Consider the following 18,181-nt stretch of genomic DNA (forward strand, 5'->3'; position numbering starts at 1 on the left):
CTCTGTAAGACACACACACACACACACACACACACACACACACACACACACACACACACACACACACACACACACACACACACACACACACACACACACACACACACACACACACACACACACACACACACACACACACACACACACACACACACACACACACACACACACACACACACACACACACACACACACACACACACACACACACACACACAATTATGCAATCGTGAAAAATGGCAATTAAATGAAACACCTTGCCCTGGTCTCCTCACCATTACACTAGTAAAACAAAGCCAGGTGTGTGATTAAAAAAAATGAATTTCCCACACCAAAAACCATCATTATCAATAATCTGGATTATAATATTAGGCAAAAACAATCAGGATGGTCATTAGAGCTATAATCATGCAGTCCTCCTAACATATGATACACATAGAATAGACTGGCTGATATTTTGTCTCTTCAGGAATGCATGGGAAAGGGGAAGGTCTCAGGAAGATCTCAAGGCTATGATTATTATCTACACTACACGAATAAGGACTGCTTGCATTTCACACTGGGGTAGAGAACTGCATTGGCAATTTGGCATCTACTGAATGCACTTCTTTGTGCACATAGTACACACTGTAAAAGTCTAAAAAGTGTTGGTTTAATTCAACAAGATATGACAGTGTGTAGTACTCAGAAATACATTCCTCAACATAACAGATTGATTTAAACAGTGATTACCTGCTGTAAACACGCAGAACAAAAGTGAGAGAGTCCTTTTCATACGATAACAGGTCAAAGGGAAATGCAGCACCAACCTGACAGACAGACAGACAGACAGAAGGTGGTTTAACTTTAGTGATTGGTTATCATTTTTGTAAATATGCACTGTCTGTACTGTAGATCAGATTATAATACGAGGCGGTTTGGGCACCTTTACTCAAAATGCACAGGGAAGTGAGTTAGTCAGTCATCTTACCTCTCCATAAAGGTTTTGGAGGCCTTTAATTATCAACAGCTTTAGCTCCACAGCACTCGGTACATCTTGATTCCCCAACACACTGAATGAACGAACACGCACACACAATACTATCAGAACAACTACATGGATTGAGGTCTTTGAAATTGGTGAAGAGTTATAATAAAGAAACTAACAAACACAGTACATACTACATACACATGACTCAGATGACAACAGAGCCTCACACACTGACAGTTTAATTAGCACAGTAGCAATACTATGATTATACTTACAGAGAAACCTTCAAATAGTGATACCGTGATGCGTTTTTCAACACGACTCTTTGGAAAGCTGCAGATTCTTGCGTTCTGTCAGTGTGCTGCATTCTACTGGACTTACAACCCCCCCACGTCCTTAATGACAATGAGTGATATGGTTAGATTTCTGGGGACCTGAGACGCGAAGACTCGCAATGCACACTGCCCCAGGCAGCGCACCCCCCACGCCTCCGCCTCCCAGTTCTTCTGCCCCTTTTTCCATACGGTTGTCATGTTTTCGTTTTACTTTATACCTGATGTAAAGAAGCCTTAGTGCTTTTCTGGTTTTATCCTCGTAGCAGTTTTTGTATTGACCTATTTACAAATGTCAAACAAGCTCGTTTGTTAAATGTAGGCTATATAATTGTACATACTGTATGCAGTAGACTATATTAATGTCAGTAGTTAGTAATGCCTGTAGTTATATGTACATAGCCTACTTTATCCGCGGGATTCAGCGTTTTAGCCAAAGCGATAATTTAAGCATAACAATATAATTTGAAAATGTATGTCTCTTCAACAAATGCATGGCAGGCCAGCGGCAGGCTTTTTCCAATTGCGGTGTTGTAATTCAATGTTTTAGGCTAAGTGATGCAGGCCTAATTATTATATTATGTTCATTCCATACCAAAACTCAGTGTGTGTGTGTGTGTGTGTGTGTGTGTGTGTGTGTGTGTGTGTGTGTGTGTGTGTGTGTGTGTGTGTGTGTGTGTGTGTTTCTGATCGGTCATCTCTGCGTGTGTTGACACTATGATACACACACACGCGCAGAAGCACTGGGAGGCGGAGGCATGGGGGGTGCGCTGCCCAGGGCAGTGTGCATTGTGAGTCTTCGCACCTGAGACACACTTACAGCTCGTATAAAATATGGTCATCATGGTCCAGATATGGGATATAGATTGATTGACTGATATTTGTATTAATAATATACTGTATGGTATTGCATATACACCCGACCATATTTTTGTGGCCCTTTTGAGTGCAAATGGCTGTGTAAAATGTATGTCTGAGAGAGAATAAAATCAATAATATAGCTGACAAGTAATATCTCTCTCTGCTAACCAGTGTTACCCATGGTGTTACCTAGCCCCTTTTGGGACCCCCCGGTTGAGCTCTTTTCATCGTTCACCCGTAGGGTCCCTTGCCATCGGTCCCAAGCTATATGGGATGCAGACGGACTTATCGTCGAAAACGTCCTTTCTGCGCTGTGTGAGTAGTCGTGATATGTGTCAAAAGAAGGAGACAACGGAAACCTCAACAAATTTTCCTTTGGCGCAGAAGCCGTTAAGTATTTTTAATCTTTGCTTGACCGTTTTGGCAGCTCTGAAATTCTCTCTTCCTTCCTTCTTTGACTTCCTTATTGACATCCCATTGTACCGCCTCTAGCGCCAGGTTGGCTAGCTGCGCGTCCCAACGTTCCTGCCTCTGATCTGCTCTGTCGCAGCTAGCCAGTTCCGGCGCTGGAGGCGGTACAATGGGATGTCAATAAGGAAGTCAAGGAAGGAAGGAAGAGAGAATTTCAGAGCTGCCAAAACGGTCAAATAAAGATTAAAAATACTTAACGGCTTCTGCGCCAAAGGAAAATTTGTTGAGGTTTCCGTTGTCTCCTATAGCTCCTATATGCTTCTTTTGACACATATCACGACTACTCACACAGCGCAGAAAGGACATTTGACGGTAAGTCTGTCTGCATCCCATATAGCTTGGGACCGATGGCAAGGGACCCTACGGGTGAACGATGAAAAGAGCTCAACCGGGGGTCCCGAGAGGGGCTAGGTGTTACCTAGCTTTAATAATGTAATGGTTGAAATGTATAATCAATCAGCCTATCTCCTATGAAATGAATATGAAGGACCCCAATGATGGAAACTATTGAACTGTACTTTTTTTCTGCAAACTGTTAATTAATAAAGTAATCAATCAATCAAGCCACATTGGAGGATGCTGACACTAGGACACAACTCAGTCACACAACATTGCTGTTAGCCCTGGTCCAGTGCTTACAGCGAATGAGAGACTCGCTGTAAGCACTGGACCAGGGCCAGGGCTACAGTGCTGTGTGCTAGCCAGCGCGTTAGCATTGTTAGCTAATATAGAGATAGGCTCATGAATATTAGACATCGTTCAGTCTCATACTTACCAGCCACATGAATCTGTTATTGGCGGGTAATAAACACAAGGCAACCTATATGGAGGTAGAATAGTAAACTATCAATACAATTGTACAGTTTGCAAGTTGCAACTTTGCACCAAAGTGATACCCTTCAAACAACGCACGGCACATGCGTAGTTCTTCATAAACAAACCATACTGACTGGGCATTGGGCAACCAAGTAACCAATTATTGTAGCACGACGACCGCTCGGGCTATGGGACCATAGTATGGGACACACTTACCCACGCGCAGAGCCGTAGCCCACGCGCAGAGCATGAATTAACTTTGGGGGGGGGAGCCCGGGCTCGAACTGGCAACGGCAAAACTTGCGGTTACCATCCGGCCACTCTAGCCCTGCCCCACATCTATCTATCTATCTATCTATCTATCTATCTATCTATCTATCTGTCTATCTGTCTGTCTGTCTGTCTGTCTGTCTGTCTGTCTGTCTGTCTGTCTGTCTGTCTGTCTGTCTGTCTGTCTGTCTGTCTGTCTGTCTGTCTGTCTGTCTGTCAAAAATAATGTCAGTAAAGTACTTCTTGTCTCTGCCAAACATGCAGTGTGTAAGTCTTCCAGAAGAGGGAGCGCTTCTCTAATTGATCCAGGGAAGGATCTCTTCTTCAAAAGAGACCACATTTATCTTGGTCACTGTACTGGGAGTTGCCCAGTCTCCCATAGTTTTGTTTGCCAAAACCTTTAAATGTTCATATTTATTTCATTCCTTAATATAAAATGGATTATATTTCTGCAGTGCAAAATGCTACTTGTCGGGCCTGATCCTAGCTGTAGCCTAGGCTAAATGTTGGTAGCTTTAGTAACAGAGACCATATGCATCAATCAGAGAATATATATGTTTCAGCCTAAAGTTACATTTCTCGTATAGCCTAGAATAGATTATATCAAACCAGTGTTAGAAAGTAACTAAGTACATTTACTCAAGCATTGTGTATAATTAAGTACAATTTGGAGGTACTTTTGCTTTACCGTATAGTATATTTCCATTTTTGATACTACTTTGATACACATATTGTGCTTTTTACTGCACTATACAATTATTTCAGCTTACTTTGCCGATTTAGATTATTAATACAAAACGTAGATACAAAATAGCTGATCTACAAGCTCACATTGCATCATGATGCATTGCAAGCTTGGCTATTTTCATTTCATTTGGCTTTTTACTTTATATTTGTATGCTAATTTTGTACTTTGTAACTAATTTGAAATGTATTTCTAACACAGGCTTTTAACAGAGTATTTTATAGCATAACATTGTTACATTAACATCCGAGTACCTGCTTTCATAATGTTGTTGTTTTAGGTCAAAGGACATGTTTTGTTTTTCATTCCATGAGAAGTGTTGTGCTCAGAATACAGCTGGCTCTTTTTAAACTAGTGTTCCACTCCCTTCATTTAATTATAGGTTGTCTTTACTGAGACAGATGATGGGAAAGCTAAGATGTACACAGTGTAAGACAGAAAGACTGTGGGACTGCTGGGGCAGACAGTATAGAGGAGATGAACAGTAGGACAGAAGAGTGAGAGAGAGTGAATATAGGAAAAGTGTAGTAGTGTGTAGGAGAGACGAACAGCAACTGAGTGGGAGACAGTGTGGTACTGACAGATAGGAGGAAAGCTGAGAGTGAGAAAGCTGTGAAGGACAGACAGTACGATGGCTGAGAGGCAGACAATGTAGTAGAGACAGACAGGACAACTGAAAGACAGACAGTATAGGGAAGGCAGACAGACAGACAGCATGGCAGCTGAGAACTGAGAGACATTGACAGACAGACAGAAGGACAACTGGGATGAAGATAGTGTCAGACACACAGACAATAGGACCAGTCAGTAAGACGCCCTGAGGGCGAGAAGCGAGGGCGCGCGCACGCATCCGCCTGGGTGATGTCAGACTGCTGGGCGAGCGCTGGCCCTTTGGCATGGGGGGGTCAGATCAACATATGGAATGAATTCTGTAGTGGCCATATATGGAGTGTCTTGAGTGTACAGGTTTTTGATGAGGTCAGATCAACATATGGAATGTCAGAACAGGTCAGCTCCATATATGAAGATCTAAGGGTGGCAGCGGGGGCAGTGTCTTGAGTGTACAGGATTTGATGAGGTCTGGCCATATATGGAGCATGTCTTGAGTGTACAAGGTTTGATGAGGTCAGATCAACATATGGAATGTCAGAACAGGTCAGCTCCATATATGGAGATCTAAGGGTGGCAGCAGGGCCAGTGTCTTGAGTGTACAGGGTTTGGATGAGGGCCCAGGTAGGGCCGGGCCTTAATTTTTGGGACTGTTGAGAACTCTAATAACTTTGGGGCAGGCCCGTCAAGAGTTTGAATGGACAGGTATCAGTTAAAAGGGAGACATCGAAGAGGAAGGACGGGTGGGAAGGATCAACATATGGAATGTCAGAACAGGTCTTCTCCATGTATGGCTATCCAGGGTTTGATGAGGTCAGTGTCATGATCTTCATATATGGAGAAGGCCATTTATGGTGGCATGATGTGTCACGAGGCGTGATGTCACGAGGCATGACCATATATGGACGCGACAACGCAGGACGGAAATACAGGTTTTCATAGTAAACTGCGACCTATGGTCGCAATAACTGAAAGGGTTGAAATAGACTACTTACTGCGAGGGAGACAGTAGGACTGCGGAGAGGGAGACTGTTAGCCCAGCACCGCAGTGTCTTTCTGTTAATGAAAGCAGAACACAACCACCCCTTCTCTCTATTTCTGAGGGGAAAAAAGGAATTCCAACATTCCAACATTCCACAGGACAGCGTTCCTGGCTCCTTACATCACTGTGGAATCAGGCTGACAGACGTTTCCTACACCATGTCGGGAAAACAGAGATTATAGGCTATTTTTAGAGAATTAATGAGACATAACGGTGATGGAATTTGTTTTCTTTGGTGGCTTTGAAGCTTTTAAAAGACTGATAATTCAAAATGTGCACGTGTGTGTGTGTGTGTGTGTGTAAAATATGGTTTTGTACATGTTCCTTACAGTACATTAGCATTATCTTACTGATTCTTTAACCGACTGATCGATCCCGTCTGTTTGTTTCGTTATGATAACCATTCATATGGATATCTCATAATTGTTATACAATGAACAATGGTTTAAAGCCTCACTATATGTAACATTTTGTTTGGTAGATAGTGTATTTTAATACAATGTAACTGAAGGAGCCATTCTGCCTGTGTGTGCCTTTAACCAGTTACAGGCGGGTTCACCATGGGGGGTGACATAGGGAACACAGGTGCAACAAGCCAGGTTGATGGTTTGGAAGGTATGGGCACAGGCTAGAGATCACACGGTTTTTACCGTCTCAATTTATTTTGCATAAAGAAAACTGCTGTAATACCTAATGTGTTGAATAAATGGGAACCTCACCCTACAGCAGTCAATGCCTGGACATTATAATTTGACGCGTTCAAATTATAATGTCCAGGCATTGACCAGGCATTGACTTATACAATTATACAATTGGGCTGGTTTTGTCTCCCTGCTCTTCAATTGAGACATTTAGATCTCACATAGATACAGGATCTGACAGGAATTCAGTACTTGTGAGGAAACACCATGGTTCAAATCTAAATAGAAGAGGAAAGTTACATAGTGCTGCTTTAACATAACCATGCCCACTCACAAATAAACACACAAATATACATAAACAGTAAACACACACACACATCCCATGTAAGAAAATGTGTCCTCATTCCAAAGTTTTCTCCATGTCCAATAATACGATATGACATGTATTTAATTTAAATAAACTTTATTACAACCTAAAACACATTAACTTTACTTTAACTCCACCAAGAAGGCGGAGTGTTATATCTGGAGCATTACACACAAGGGCATATGGCCCCCAAAACGCACATCATTTCTGAAGCTGCATGAAATCCATAACTTCTTTAGTAAATACATTTTTATTTTAACCAATCTGTATGGTGGTTGCTACATTGAGAAATGTATATCCTTGACCTTTACCCAACCAAACAGTACCCTGTGCCCAGAAGTAGAAATTGCAGTGCTCGCTTTGGAGACCCAGGTTCGAATGCCGGGTTAGACATAAATGTTATGGATTGCAGCTTTCATTTACATAACAACATCACACTACAATACTTTGTAAAAAGATGATCATGGGTCGCTTGTATCATTAAAGGAAAACTTTGACATATCCCATTGTTCTGAACCAAAGAGATTATAGTGTGGGGAAAAAACGTGTTGTGCTTTTCTCCTCAAAATGTGCATAATCTTTCATCATTGGGCACACATTCCGGTACACCCAATGTTAACAATGGGATTTAGGTTCAAAATCAGCTAAATGTTATTATTTATTTCAGGATTTCAGATAATGTGCAAATGTACTTCACAACCAACTACAACAACAAAAACATTATAATCACACCCAACACAGTAGCGTTTCTTTTCACGACTCAGTCTCTCTGCCTGCCTGTCTACCATACACAAAGTAATTGAATTGCCTATGAATATATCAGTAATGGTATGGCATATAGCCACATACTGTATGTTGTCCAGTATACTATGCAGTATGCACCAAAATGAAAACTTTTTTTTTTCTTTTTTCTTTTTTTACAATAACGCAGAAAAGATGCTTCGGCTAATTATTCAATTATTCAATTCGTTTCAGTACACTGATGTCATTTTTGTTGTTCATATCCTGTTTCCATTATATATCTATGTCACAAGTTTTTAACCACATTTGAGGGATCATTGCAAAACTGTGTGATAATATAAAGACTGTACTGTACTGTACTGTACTGTACTGTACTGTACTGTACTGTACTGTACTGTACTGTACTGTACTGTACTGTACTGTACACATACATCATCAGTGAATATTCATGTTGCAGTTTTTTTTTTACTTGAGGTCCAGTTCTATAAATCTTTATCTTAAAAAATTAACAAGCTAATACTTTAATAAGATAAATGACAGCTAAATGAGTAGTTCTCTCTCTTCTCATGTTCTCTCTGCAAGACGACAAATGCTGATTCATTCTTCAACATAGCTGTCCATGTAAACAAATAATATGTTAAAATTTACCACAATAATAAGTTAGCTTTGTTCCTATCTCAAGTGAAATGATTCAAATTCAACATACAACTATTTATACAAAAATAAGCTGATTTAAATTGCTCTCTTCTAATATCGTTTTGTTTGTATCCAGCATTGGTCTATATGAAACCGACTTCATATAAACATTATCGGCTAAATCAATCAATTCCTAATCCAGTGTGTTATATGATCTTGAGGTCACATTGTAAGATTTAAAACAAACAATGGAACAACACACCACTCGTTGCTCGTTTCAATGTTTTTGTATTTTGAGCCGCAGTCATTCAACTAAGCACTTCTCTAAGTACTTTGCTAAGTACTGCACTAAGTCTTAAACTAAATATTTATATTAGAATGAGTGCAAGACTTACTGTTTCGTCCTTTGTGACGTCTCCTCTCGCTCTTATTACACTGTAAAACCCTGAGTACTGGTATTTATTTAACTCTGAGTCTACAAAGGGATTTGCAGTGTTTCTCTCTTCATTCAGTCTTTTATGTCAACACCTATCTCTCTCTCTTTGAATTTCTCTCTCAACGCACGCACGCACGCACGCACGCACGCACGCACGCACGCACGCACGCGCACACACACTGATATATTGAACATTTCCATATTTGAAAACATCCAAATATTACTACTACTATACTACTATTAGACTATTACAACTACACAGCTACTACTACTACTACTACTACTACTACTACTACTACTACTACCGTACTAAAACTATTGCTACTGCACTACTACTATGACTACTATTATTACTACAACTCCATTGGTACAATTACCATTATAACAGCTCTGATATGACAAGGTGTAATGTCACATTCACCGGTGTGTGTGTGTGTGTGTGTGTGTGTGTGTGTGTGTGTGTGTGTGTCATTGTGAACAGATACAGGGTGTGTCCAGACTCTGTCCACAGCGCCAGCAGCAGTAGTGGTCATGATGCCATGTCCGTCCATCTGTCCCCAAATGGAAAGACTGACAAAATATAAGCTGGGAGAGGAGAGGAGAGGAGAGGAGAGGAGAGGAGAGGAGCTTTGGTCATTGCTTTGGTCTTCACTTTCCAAGTGGTTATGGTTCAATTTAATGTTAATTTATTGTTAAGTTTAAAGTTAAGGTTAGTGATTATTAAGGAGCGAATGTATGTACGAATGTATGCGTGCGAGTGTGTGTGTGTCTCTCACCTCATCACACCCAGAGCAGCGCGGCCAGACAGACTGACAATAGTGTCGGCCACATAGCAGCTTCTGATTAGTCCAGAAGTACACCAGGTCCACCAATCCCTGGCCACACTCTGAACATAGGAAGCAGCCAGGGTGCCAACGGGAGTCATGGTAACCAGCACGCTCGGCATGAACAACCAGAGAGTCGCTTGTGATCTCGCCATGACAACCGGTACAAAACTGAAGAGGAGAGGAGAGGTTTATGTCATGAAAACACAGGATCTAATATATAATAATAATAATAATAATAATAATAATAATAATAATAATAATAATAATAATAATAATAATAATAATAATAATAATAATAATGTTGACACTTTATCTGTTTATTTACAGACTTCTATAACTTTGAGCATGTTTCTCACGTATTCAGTCATGATGTCTGGATTCTGCGTTCCATTGGTAGAGCCAGCAGGGTGTTCTGCCTTGCTGTTGGTGCTACCCTGGTCCTTGGTCTCCTTTGCTCTCCTCTGATTGGCTGCTTCTACAAGAGCCCCTTCTTCAGTGGGAAGGGCCACCTCCCCCACCCCCAGCACTTCCTGTTTGTAACCTTTCACGAACAACAACATGGAGGAGATCTAGAAGGAGAGAAGACCAGATGCAGTATTTTCTTGTTTTATTTGCTGTCTGTGCGCTGGTATTCACGTGGTACTACTCTATAGAGGGTATGCGCTAGCCTGGCTAATAAGCCAGACTCAAATCACACTGTCGTGTGGTATTTGAGTCTGGAGATGCTGTGTATGGATCTTGTTTCCCGGGGGGCGGGTTCAAACATTTTCTCTTTGACGCAATTGGTCAGAGCTACTGTCAGTCAAAGGTCTCAAGCATTGAACATCACTGTACCAAAGCCCGCCCATATTGCATACCGTGTCCCGATTGGCCACACCAGTTCTCTGGTGTAGGAAATGGGCATACAATTGAGCCTCTCCAGAACGTAATCCGCCGGCAGGCAATTTCTTTTGCCAACGGCTGATTCGGTCTGGCTTATTAGCCAGGCTAGGTATGCGCATGCATTAAATGAGTGGCAAATCGAGTAGCAAAGTTAGTGGCAAAGTGAGTTTAACGTTGTTTAATGCAATCAGATAGGACTTTTCTCTTTGGATGTATGGGCTTATTATAAGGCCAGAAAGTAGCTTTTTGCCACTCAGTAGGCATTCCCGCATAACTTGCCACGGGTATACCTCGGGTATGATGATGATGTCACGCACATACCCTCTATTTGATGTCTGTGCACAAGCATGTGATTTGAGCCCATTGGTCGCACCTGTTGTGCTTGATTATGTTTTGGGCCCAAACAGATTCGGCGGCTTGAAAACGTTTGCAGAAAAAATAAAATATAATCTAACATAGTGTTTTGTAATACGATGCAACATAATGCAATGCAAAGTATTGCAATTTATTGTAATGAAATATGATGTGATGATGGATTGTTTTGTGCTGTATGTGATATAATGTAATCCATTGTTCCAACCTCGTCCTCGCTTGTCAGGCTCTGACACTTCATGGGGTCCTGGTCATAGACAGGTAGTTGTCCAAGGAGCTGCCTGCGCCGAAACAACACTCCCTCTGTCCCTGAGATGGGTCGCCTGTTCTCTGGGAGTGAGTCCATGTACTGCATAGCCTAGAGGAGAGGAGAGGACAGAGGAGGTTAATAGGAGAAGTATGGAAGAGTACTCAAGGACCACGTACGTTGGAAAAGACACACACACACACACACACACACACACACACACACACACACACACACACACACACACACACACACACACACACACACACACACACAGGTTTCTGCAATTTATAGTAGAAGGACATAAGAGTAGACCTATATAATAGATAACAGAAGTACTGTAGGCTATTCTGCTGCCAGCGCTACCTCTGCACTTTAATTGGCACTCTTGGTTAAAAGCACTGTGATGAGGTGTTAAAAGTTGAAAATCGTTGTAACTTTTAGGGGATGTGTTTTTGTCCAGAGCGCTCATGTTTTGAATTGTTTATACTACTGAATTGCATAATTATACAGCAGCATAATTTCAACTTTGGGCTTTTTGGATGAGGGTTTTAGAACAGTGCGTTGAGTGAGCCACCTGGAAAAGAATGCTTTGGTGGACACATGGCCTTATATACGCATCTAAAAGGAGGACAGGAGAGGCGGGTTCTAACCAGTTTCTGCGTGAGTCCAAATGGAGTCCAATCATAGTAGGTGGTGTTGAAGGAGGGGTCTTTGCGGGACACTACAGGATTGGTCACTGTCATCCTGTTCCTCTTGTACAGACGCAGGCCGCCGGCCCCTTTCACCTTGGCCGTCAAATGGGAGCATGGTGAATCGGTCAGCAGTCGCCCCATTCGCTGGTCGTCATCTGCATCACTTCCAGGGGCGTGGTCAACAGAGCTGCAGCCGCATGCCACACACACCTTACTGTGGAGGTTTATTATTATTATTATTATTATTATTATTATTATTATTATTATTATTATTATTATTATTACCAGGAGGGTAACAGGTGTTTTCACATGGTGGCCATATTGGAATTTTGCATTGAAAAAGAGGGGTGGCAATGGGGTGGCATTTCGCAAGTGCTGAATCGTCTTCGCGTTTGAGTAAACAGTACGCACTGCGATTGGCCAGTAGCCTCTTTGAGTGGCAGTCAGGGCAAACGCTCTCGCCAGAACATGATTTACTATTCTGTCCATATCGCAACTCGAATGGGGCTGAGTCGGCTAAGCGAACTTCGCAACGTTCGACACGGCAACTTGCACGCTTTAGCGCACTCAGTGATGTCTCTCGTGGCTCAAGTTCGCTCTGACTACAGTGTAGTATGATGAATTAGGGTGTCACGTTACAATAAAAAAACTGTGTTTCATCATCATTTATGTACATGTATCATACAATAGCAGCAAGTTTAAATGTTATTGCATTGCAGTGTAACATTGTTTCTTTTTCCTCCACACCTCGTTGTAAATGTAAACCAAATAAACCAAAGTATGGTATTATAAACTAAATGTTGTAAAAATGTAAAAAAATTGCAATTTGGGATTAGGCTTGTAGTTTGCTACAGGGTATATCACAAAGGAATGTGTCACCTTAAGACTTTCACCTGCCCTCCTTCATGTGTTTGCAGGCCTAGCAGTAAAACAAAAAGAGAAAGACATTACCTCCAGGAATGCATTTTGAGTTCAGAACAGCTCTCCTTGCACAGACACCCTGTGCCTCCTCTCTTCTCCCCTTCTTTGACTCCTGCTCCTCCATCACGCTGTCCCACATTCATCTGATAGGAGAGATGAAGACACTATATCAGAGTGTTGCTGAGGTGAATGTTAGTGTTGATGACACTCGGTGGACAAGCTTAGGTTGAAAATTGGTGAACCGCTCCTTTATTGGGGCTACCATTGACCAAAGCCGATTTTGGCAGGCCCCAGCAGATGCAAAAATGATCACACATTTTCTAAATTGCTATTCATACAAACAATAAAAAAATTAAATCTGACACCTATGAAATACAATCATATGAAAAGTATGTCCAGAACATCACAGTAGAGAAACAATATTTTAAGTGATCAATTCAACACCATTGATCAGCGGTGTGTTTGTATAGCTGGGACTGCTTTGTAGTGGTTCTACATCATACTTGAGTAATGAATCAGTTTATTTCCGTCCTCCCATATAACTTGTGGTGTGCCCCAGGGTAAAATGTTGGGCCAAATCTATTTTATTTGTACTGCAATGTCAGGTCTGTTGCCAAAAACCTATATGGCCCTCATTTATCAACACGACTTACACCCAAAAATGGGCGTACACCGAAATCACCACCATTTTTGGCATTTATCATTCCAGCGTGACTTTGAACTTTGACGTACGCCACGCCAAATCTCACGTCTGGTTGGGAGCTGGTCTGCACCCTTTTTCTGTCGTAGACAAGCGGAGCAGCATTGTCTGACCAGCTGACAGGCATATAAACATATGTATTCACTCCTAAAATGTATAGCTATAAAACGTATAAATATTATACATATGAACTTTCTTTTTTGTAAAGGCATACATTGACGATGTGTCATATGAGTTCAGTCTGTGACTTCATCTCCAGTCTCCAACGTAATTGTTAATTTGGAAGAGTATCACTCCTTTCTATATAACATTAATTGTTAGTTATCATTGTATCGAGTATCAAGTAGTATTTCCCTACTAATTAGAAGGCAGGCATTGCGTATCGCTTTTTTATTTATTGCCTTATTATGTTTATGGCTTGACCCCGTCTATCGCTGCTTGCAGCTATATTTCTTCTTCTTCTTCATAATAATCTCTTGCAACAACAGAAACCATGAAAAAAGACACTTGAGTCATTGTTACCACACTGGCTTGTTGAATGTTAAAGAGGTGACAGCACAAGGTTATAGCTTTCACCATGTAGCTACCTGCCCCACACGCACATGCACACGCACGCACGCACGCACGCACGCACGCACGCACGCACGCGCGCGCACAAAAAGACAGAGAGCGAGTATAGCAGGTGTGAAGTTAGCAGGGGGAGCTTGTTGAAAAGGTCACAGTCAAGTTGATGGCTGACACCTTCTAAACATAACACTAGACAACACAAGACAATAGCCAGTGCCGTCACTACCTATATACGTGCAATACGCACTGCGAGTAGGGCAACACGCCAAGGGGGGCAACAAAATGTGCCAAAAAGTCCCAAGCCAACCCTCGAAATAACAAAAACAGTTTGTGCCTCACAAACAGCGAAAATAGCCAATCTGGATGAGGAATAGCAGCGCTCTCGTCGGGAGAGGGGGGCAGCACAAATATCCTACGAGTAGGGCAACCAAATGGTCAGCTACGCCCCTGACAATAGCCTAGATAGAACACACACAACAGAACAACAATGCTCATAACTCAGCATATATCACAAGTCACAACACAATACTAGACATTGTTAGATTTTCTTGTTAGATTTCTTTTCTTATATCTTTTATATAAACTTCTGATACAACTTATTTAAGTTCTTAATTTGTAACCCTTCTATATAACATGGTGTATATACATTTAGCATGGGTTGTTTTTTGCATAACTACACAATAGATAGAGATTTTTAGTTACAAATGTAAACTTATTTTGTAGGTGTGCTCCCCTACAAAATAACACTGGGATGTGTGTGTGTGTGTGTGTGTGTGTGTGTGTGTGTGTGTGTGTGTGTGTGTGTGTGTGTGTGTGTGTGTGTGTGTGTGTGTGTGTGTGTGTGTGTGTGTATGTGTTTTGTTTTGGGGTGTCTGGGAGACTGACAGACAAACAAGCTGTTGGGATGCCATCACATCAACAGAGTAACATGTATGCTGGAACCAATATGGAAATTCACACAAGCTCTTTCACACAAGGGATTTTCTACTCTCTGTGTGTGTGTGTGTGTGTGTGTGTGTGTGTGTGTGTGTGTGTGTGTGTGTGTGTGTGTGTGTGTGTGTGTGTGTGCGTGTGTAAGTGAGATCAACTTCCAAAGGTCATACTCATTTGAGTCATTCAGACAGATCAACACATCTCCATCTCTGTCTATCTCGCACGCATGCACACACGCACACGCGCGCACGCACACGCACACGCGCACACACACACACACACACACACACACACACACACACACACACACACACGCCCACCCCTCTTTTGGGCATGTCATAGGTGCAAAATGTGACTAAATAGCTTATAGATTTCACTACTTTTGCACAACATGTGCAATATTTTTATTTAGTTAATCTAAAAATGTATCTATGGACTAATCACTGAGAAAATAATCAATAGTTTCAGCCTTAACAGAGATCAAATAAAGAAAGCCAGACAGACAGTACTAGGACAGTTGAGAGGGAGACAGTGTATAGACAGATAGTATGAAAGCTGGAGGGAGACAGTAGAGGACATAGGAATGAAGGCTCCGGTGGGATGTGATCCTAGAACAGTAGGGGTTTGGGGAGGATTAACCACCATGCTATCTATGAATGAAGGCTCCGGTGGGATGTGATCCTAGAACAGTAGGGGTTTGGGGAGGATTAACCACCATGCTATCTATGGACATTGGTAAGAGGTCATTTCAACAACACACACCTGCTTATTTCAGATGTACAGTTGGGTGCCACCGATATTGTCCCTTATCATTTGGCCCATTTAGGCCTGACCTCAAAATTTTAAAAAATCCTTCTAAATCCTCCAGTTTTCTGAAATAAATATTTTCACGATTTTTCAAAAATAGCAGACCTACAAAGCTCATAGCGCGCCACTCGGTGGCGCGCTATGAGCTTGTAGATCTGCTATTTTTCAATAGCTAAATTTAAGTTTAAAACACCAAAAGGGGTTCCCGCCCAAAATGGGTTAACTGTCCTTTTGCGCAGATCACGCAAACCTCAGCAAAAAGAAAAGGACAATATCGATGGCCTCCAACTGTATGAGTCTGACTCCACTTCCTAGTGAATAGTCTGTACTCTGTAGGCTACAGAGACAGACAACACTAACAGTCTGTCCTACAGAGAAAATCTAGAGAAAATCAGTGGCATCTACAGATGCCACTGAACACCACTGTCTGTACTAGATACAAGCGAGACATGTCACTAATAGTCTGTCGTACAGAGACCACTAATTGTCTGTCCTTCAAAGACAAACAACAGTAACAATAAGCAAGATACCTGGGCACTTCAACTTTACTAAACTAATACTGGAGCACTAAAGTCTGGGGCTGTATTATTATTGCACCGATGACTACAGTAACAGTTACTCCCACAGAGACAAACTACACGAATTGTCAAAGGGCAAATTACACTAACACTGTCCTACGGACTGTACAGAGACACTGTACAGTTATATACAGTACATACAGTAATATTAAACAAAACAAACTCATTTTAATGTCGCTGATCTAGGATCTGATCCTTGTACTACACTATTATATGATAATGATGCAATTATGGTATGATGTAATGATGATCTGGGACATGATCTTTAACACTAGCCTAGGCTAGTTTATTGTGACGCTGGTGATCTACAGTAGGATCTGAACAGACTTGTTAAGCAGCTGACTGTAAAGCATAAACGCAAATTATTTTGAAACAACAAAAATGATTTATGGAACATTTTGACTGAACAATGAAAGCAGTTTTTTCTTCATTTTTGTTTTGGTTTTTTGCCAATAAAATATGAATTCTCAATAATACAGCTGGATGCTGTGTCCTACCTTCTCCATGGCGCCTGTCATTTCTTTTATCTCCATTATGTTGTTGTGGTTTGTGTTGTTCTTGTTGGTCCAAGTGTTGTGATGTTTGTGTTCAAACTTCCAAACACTCCTCTCACTCTGTATGTACTCCCCTTTGATTCACCTCCTCTCTTCCTCCTTTTCTCTCCTCTTCTGTCCTCTTTTCTTTTCCTTATTCCACTCCTCTCCTCTTTTCTCGATTGTCTTGTCGTTGAGTTTTAACTCCTTCTGTGTTTCCCTCACGGCAGGCTGTTCTTGGTTCAGCTGATCTTAGTTGTTACCTCCACGTCCACATGTAGCCCTTTCTTAGTCTAGGATCAAATCCTACAAAGCCTGAATTCTGTCCTGCGTCTCTGTCTTTCAGGCATCTAAATACTGTATAGTAGAGACAGAAATTAGAGGAGTGAGCAGAGAACAAACACCCTTCTGATGTCATCAATGAAACTCCTACAAATGAGTGACTGTACATTCTTACTCACTCCTAGCCAGACAGGCAGGCAGGCAGGCAGGCAGGCAGGCACAGTTCTACATTAACACCATATCTCCATTACAGAATTTCTTAACAAAGACTTAAATCTCTTTTTTTAGTTAATTTCTTGAACTGCTGTGAACCTCCCTCCACGTGTACACACCACACACACACACGCACGCACACACACGCACACATGCACACACACGCAGACACATGCACAGCACACACACATTCCTATAAAAACCTTGATTCACTCACCACCACTGCTGCATGAAAACCACTGCTGTAGTAGACATGTCTGACTGGCTAGTTGTCTGTCTGTCTGACTGGAGTAGTGAGGTTTGAATGAGCTGGTTATGTTTTCACTCAGAGAGAGAGAGAGAGAGAGAGAGAGAGAGAGGAGGGGGGGGGGGGTCAGGAAAGAAAGACAGAGAGACTGTGTGTGTGTGTGTGTGTGTGTGTGTGTTTGTGTGTGTGTGTGTGAGAGAGAGGGGTCCCCAGTGGAACAAACAGCCAATAGGGAGCCCCATAGTTTCACTCCACCCTTCCGCTCTCTCTTTCATTTGTAATTTTTTTCACTCGATGACATCACACTTATAACAACACACAGGAATGTAGTGTCTCACCAGCCTGCTACAGACAGACAGGCTGGCCTGCTGCAGAAAGACAGGCCGACTTGCTTGAGAAAGACAGACAGGTAGGCCTGCTTCAGAATAACAGATAGACAG

General features: G+C 41.8%; 1 protein-coding gene across 1 annotated transcript; it reads right to left on the bottom strand.

The window, feature by feature from the left end:
• Positions 1-9,192: 9,192 nt before the first annotated feature.
• On the bottom strand, positions 9,193-17,782 carry lmcd1 (LIM and cysteine-rich domains 1). The gene is made up of 8 exons (XM_079510280.1): positions 17,712-17,782; positions 16,964-17,356; positions 12,912-13,024; positions 11,919-12,174; positions 11,227-11,376; positions 10,121-10,333; positions 9,714-9,932; positions 9,193-9,522 (listed from the first exon to the last, which is right to left on the bottom strand). Exons 2-8 carry the CDS (start codon positions 16,997-16,999, stop codon positions 9,406-9,408), a joined length of 1,104 nt encoding a protein of 367 aa, XP_079366406.1. The 5' UTR covers positions 17,000-17,356; positions 17,712-17,782; the 3' UTR covers positions 9,193-9,405.
• Positions 17,783-18,181: the final 399 nt, after the last annotated feature.

The sequence above is a fragment of the Electrona antarctica genome (assembly GCF_951216825.1).
Source record: "Electrona antarctica genome assembly, chromosome: 9".
NCBI classification, from domain to species: domain Eukaryota; kingdom Metazoa; phylum Chordata; class Actinopteri; order Myctophiformes; family Myctophidae; genus Electrona; species Electrona antarctica.

What these genes read in the sequence shown, in the direction of transcription:
- lmcd1 (XM_079510280.1), bottom strand. Translation starts at nt 16,999, where the DNA reads ATGGAGATAAAAGAAATGACAGGCGCCATGGAGAAG. An exon ending in TGACAGGCGCCATGGAGAAG is followed by an intron (nt 13,025 to 16,963) that starts GTAGGACACAGC and finishes CTCTCCTATCAG; the next exon opens with ATGAATGTGGGACAGCGTGA. An exon ending in CAGACATCATGACTGAATAC is followed by an intron (nt 9,933 to 10,120) that starts GTGAGAAACATG and finishes TCTCCTCTTCAG; the next exon opens with TTTTGTACCGGTTGTCATGG.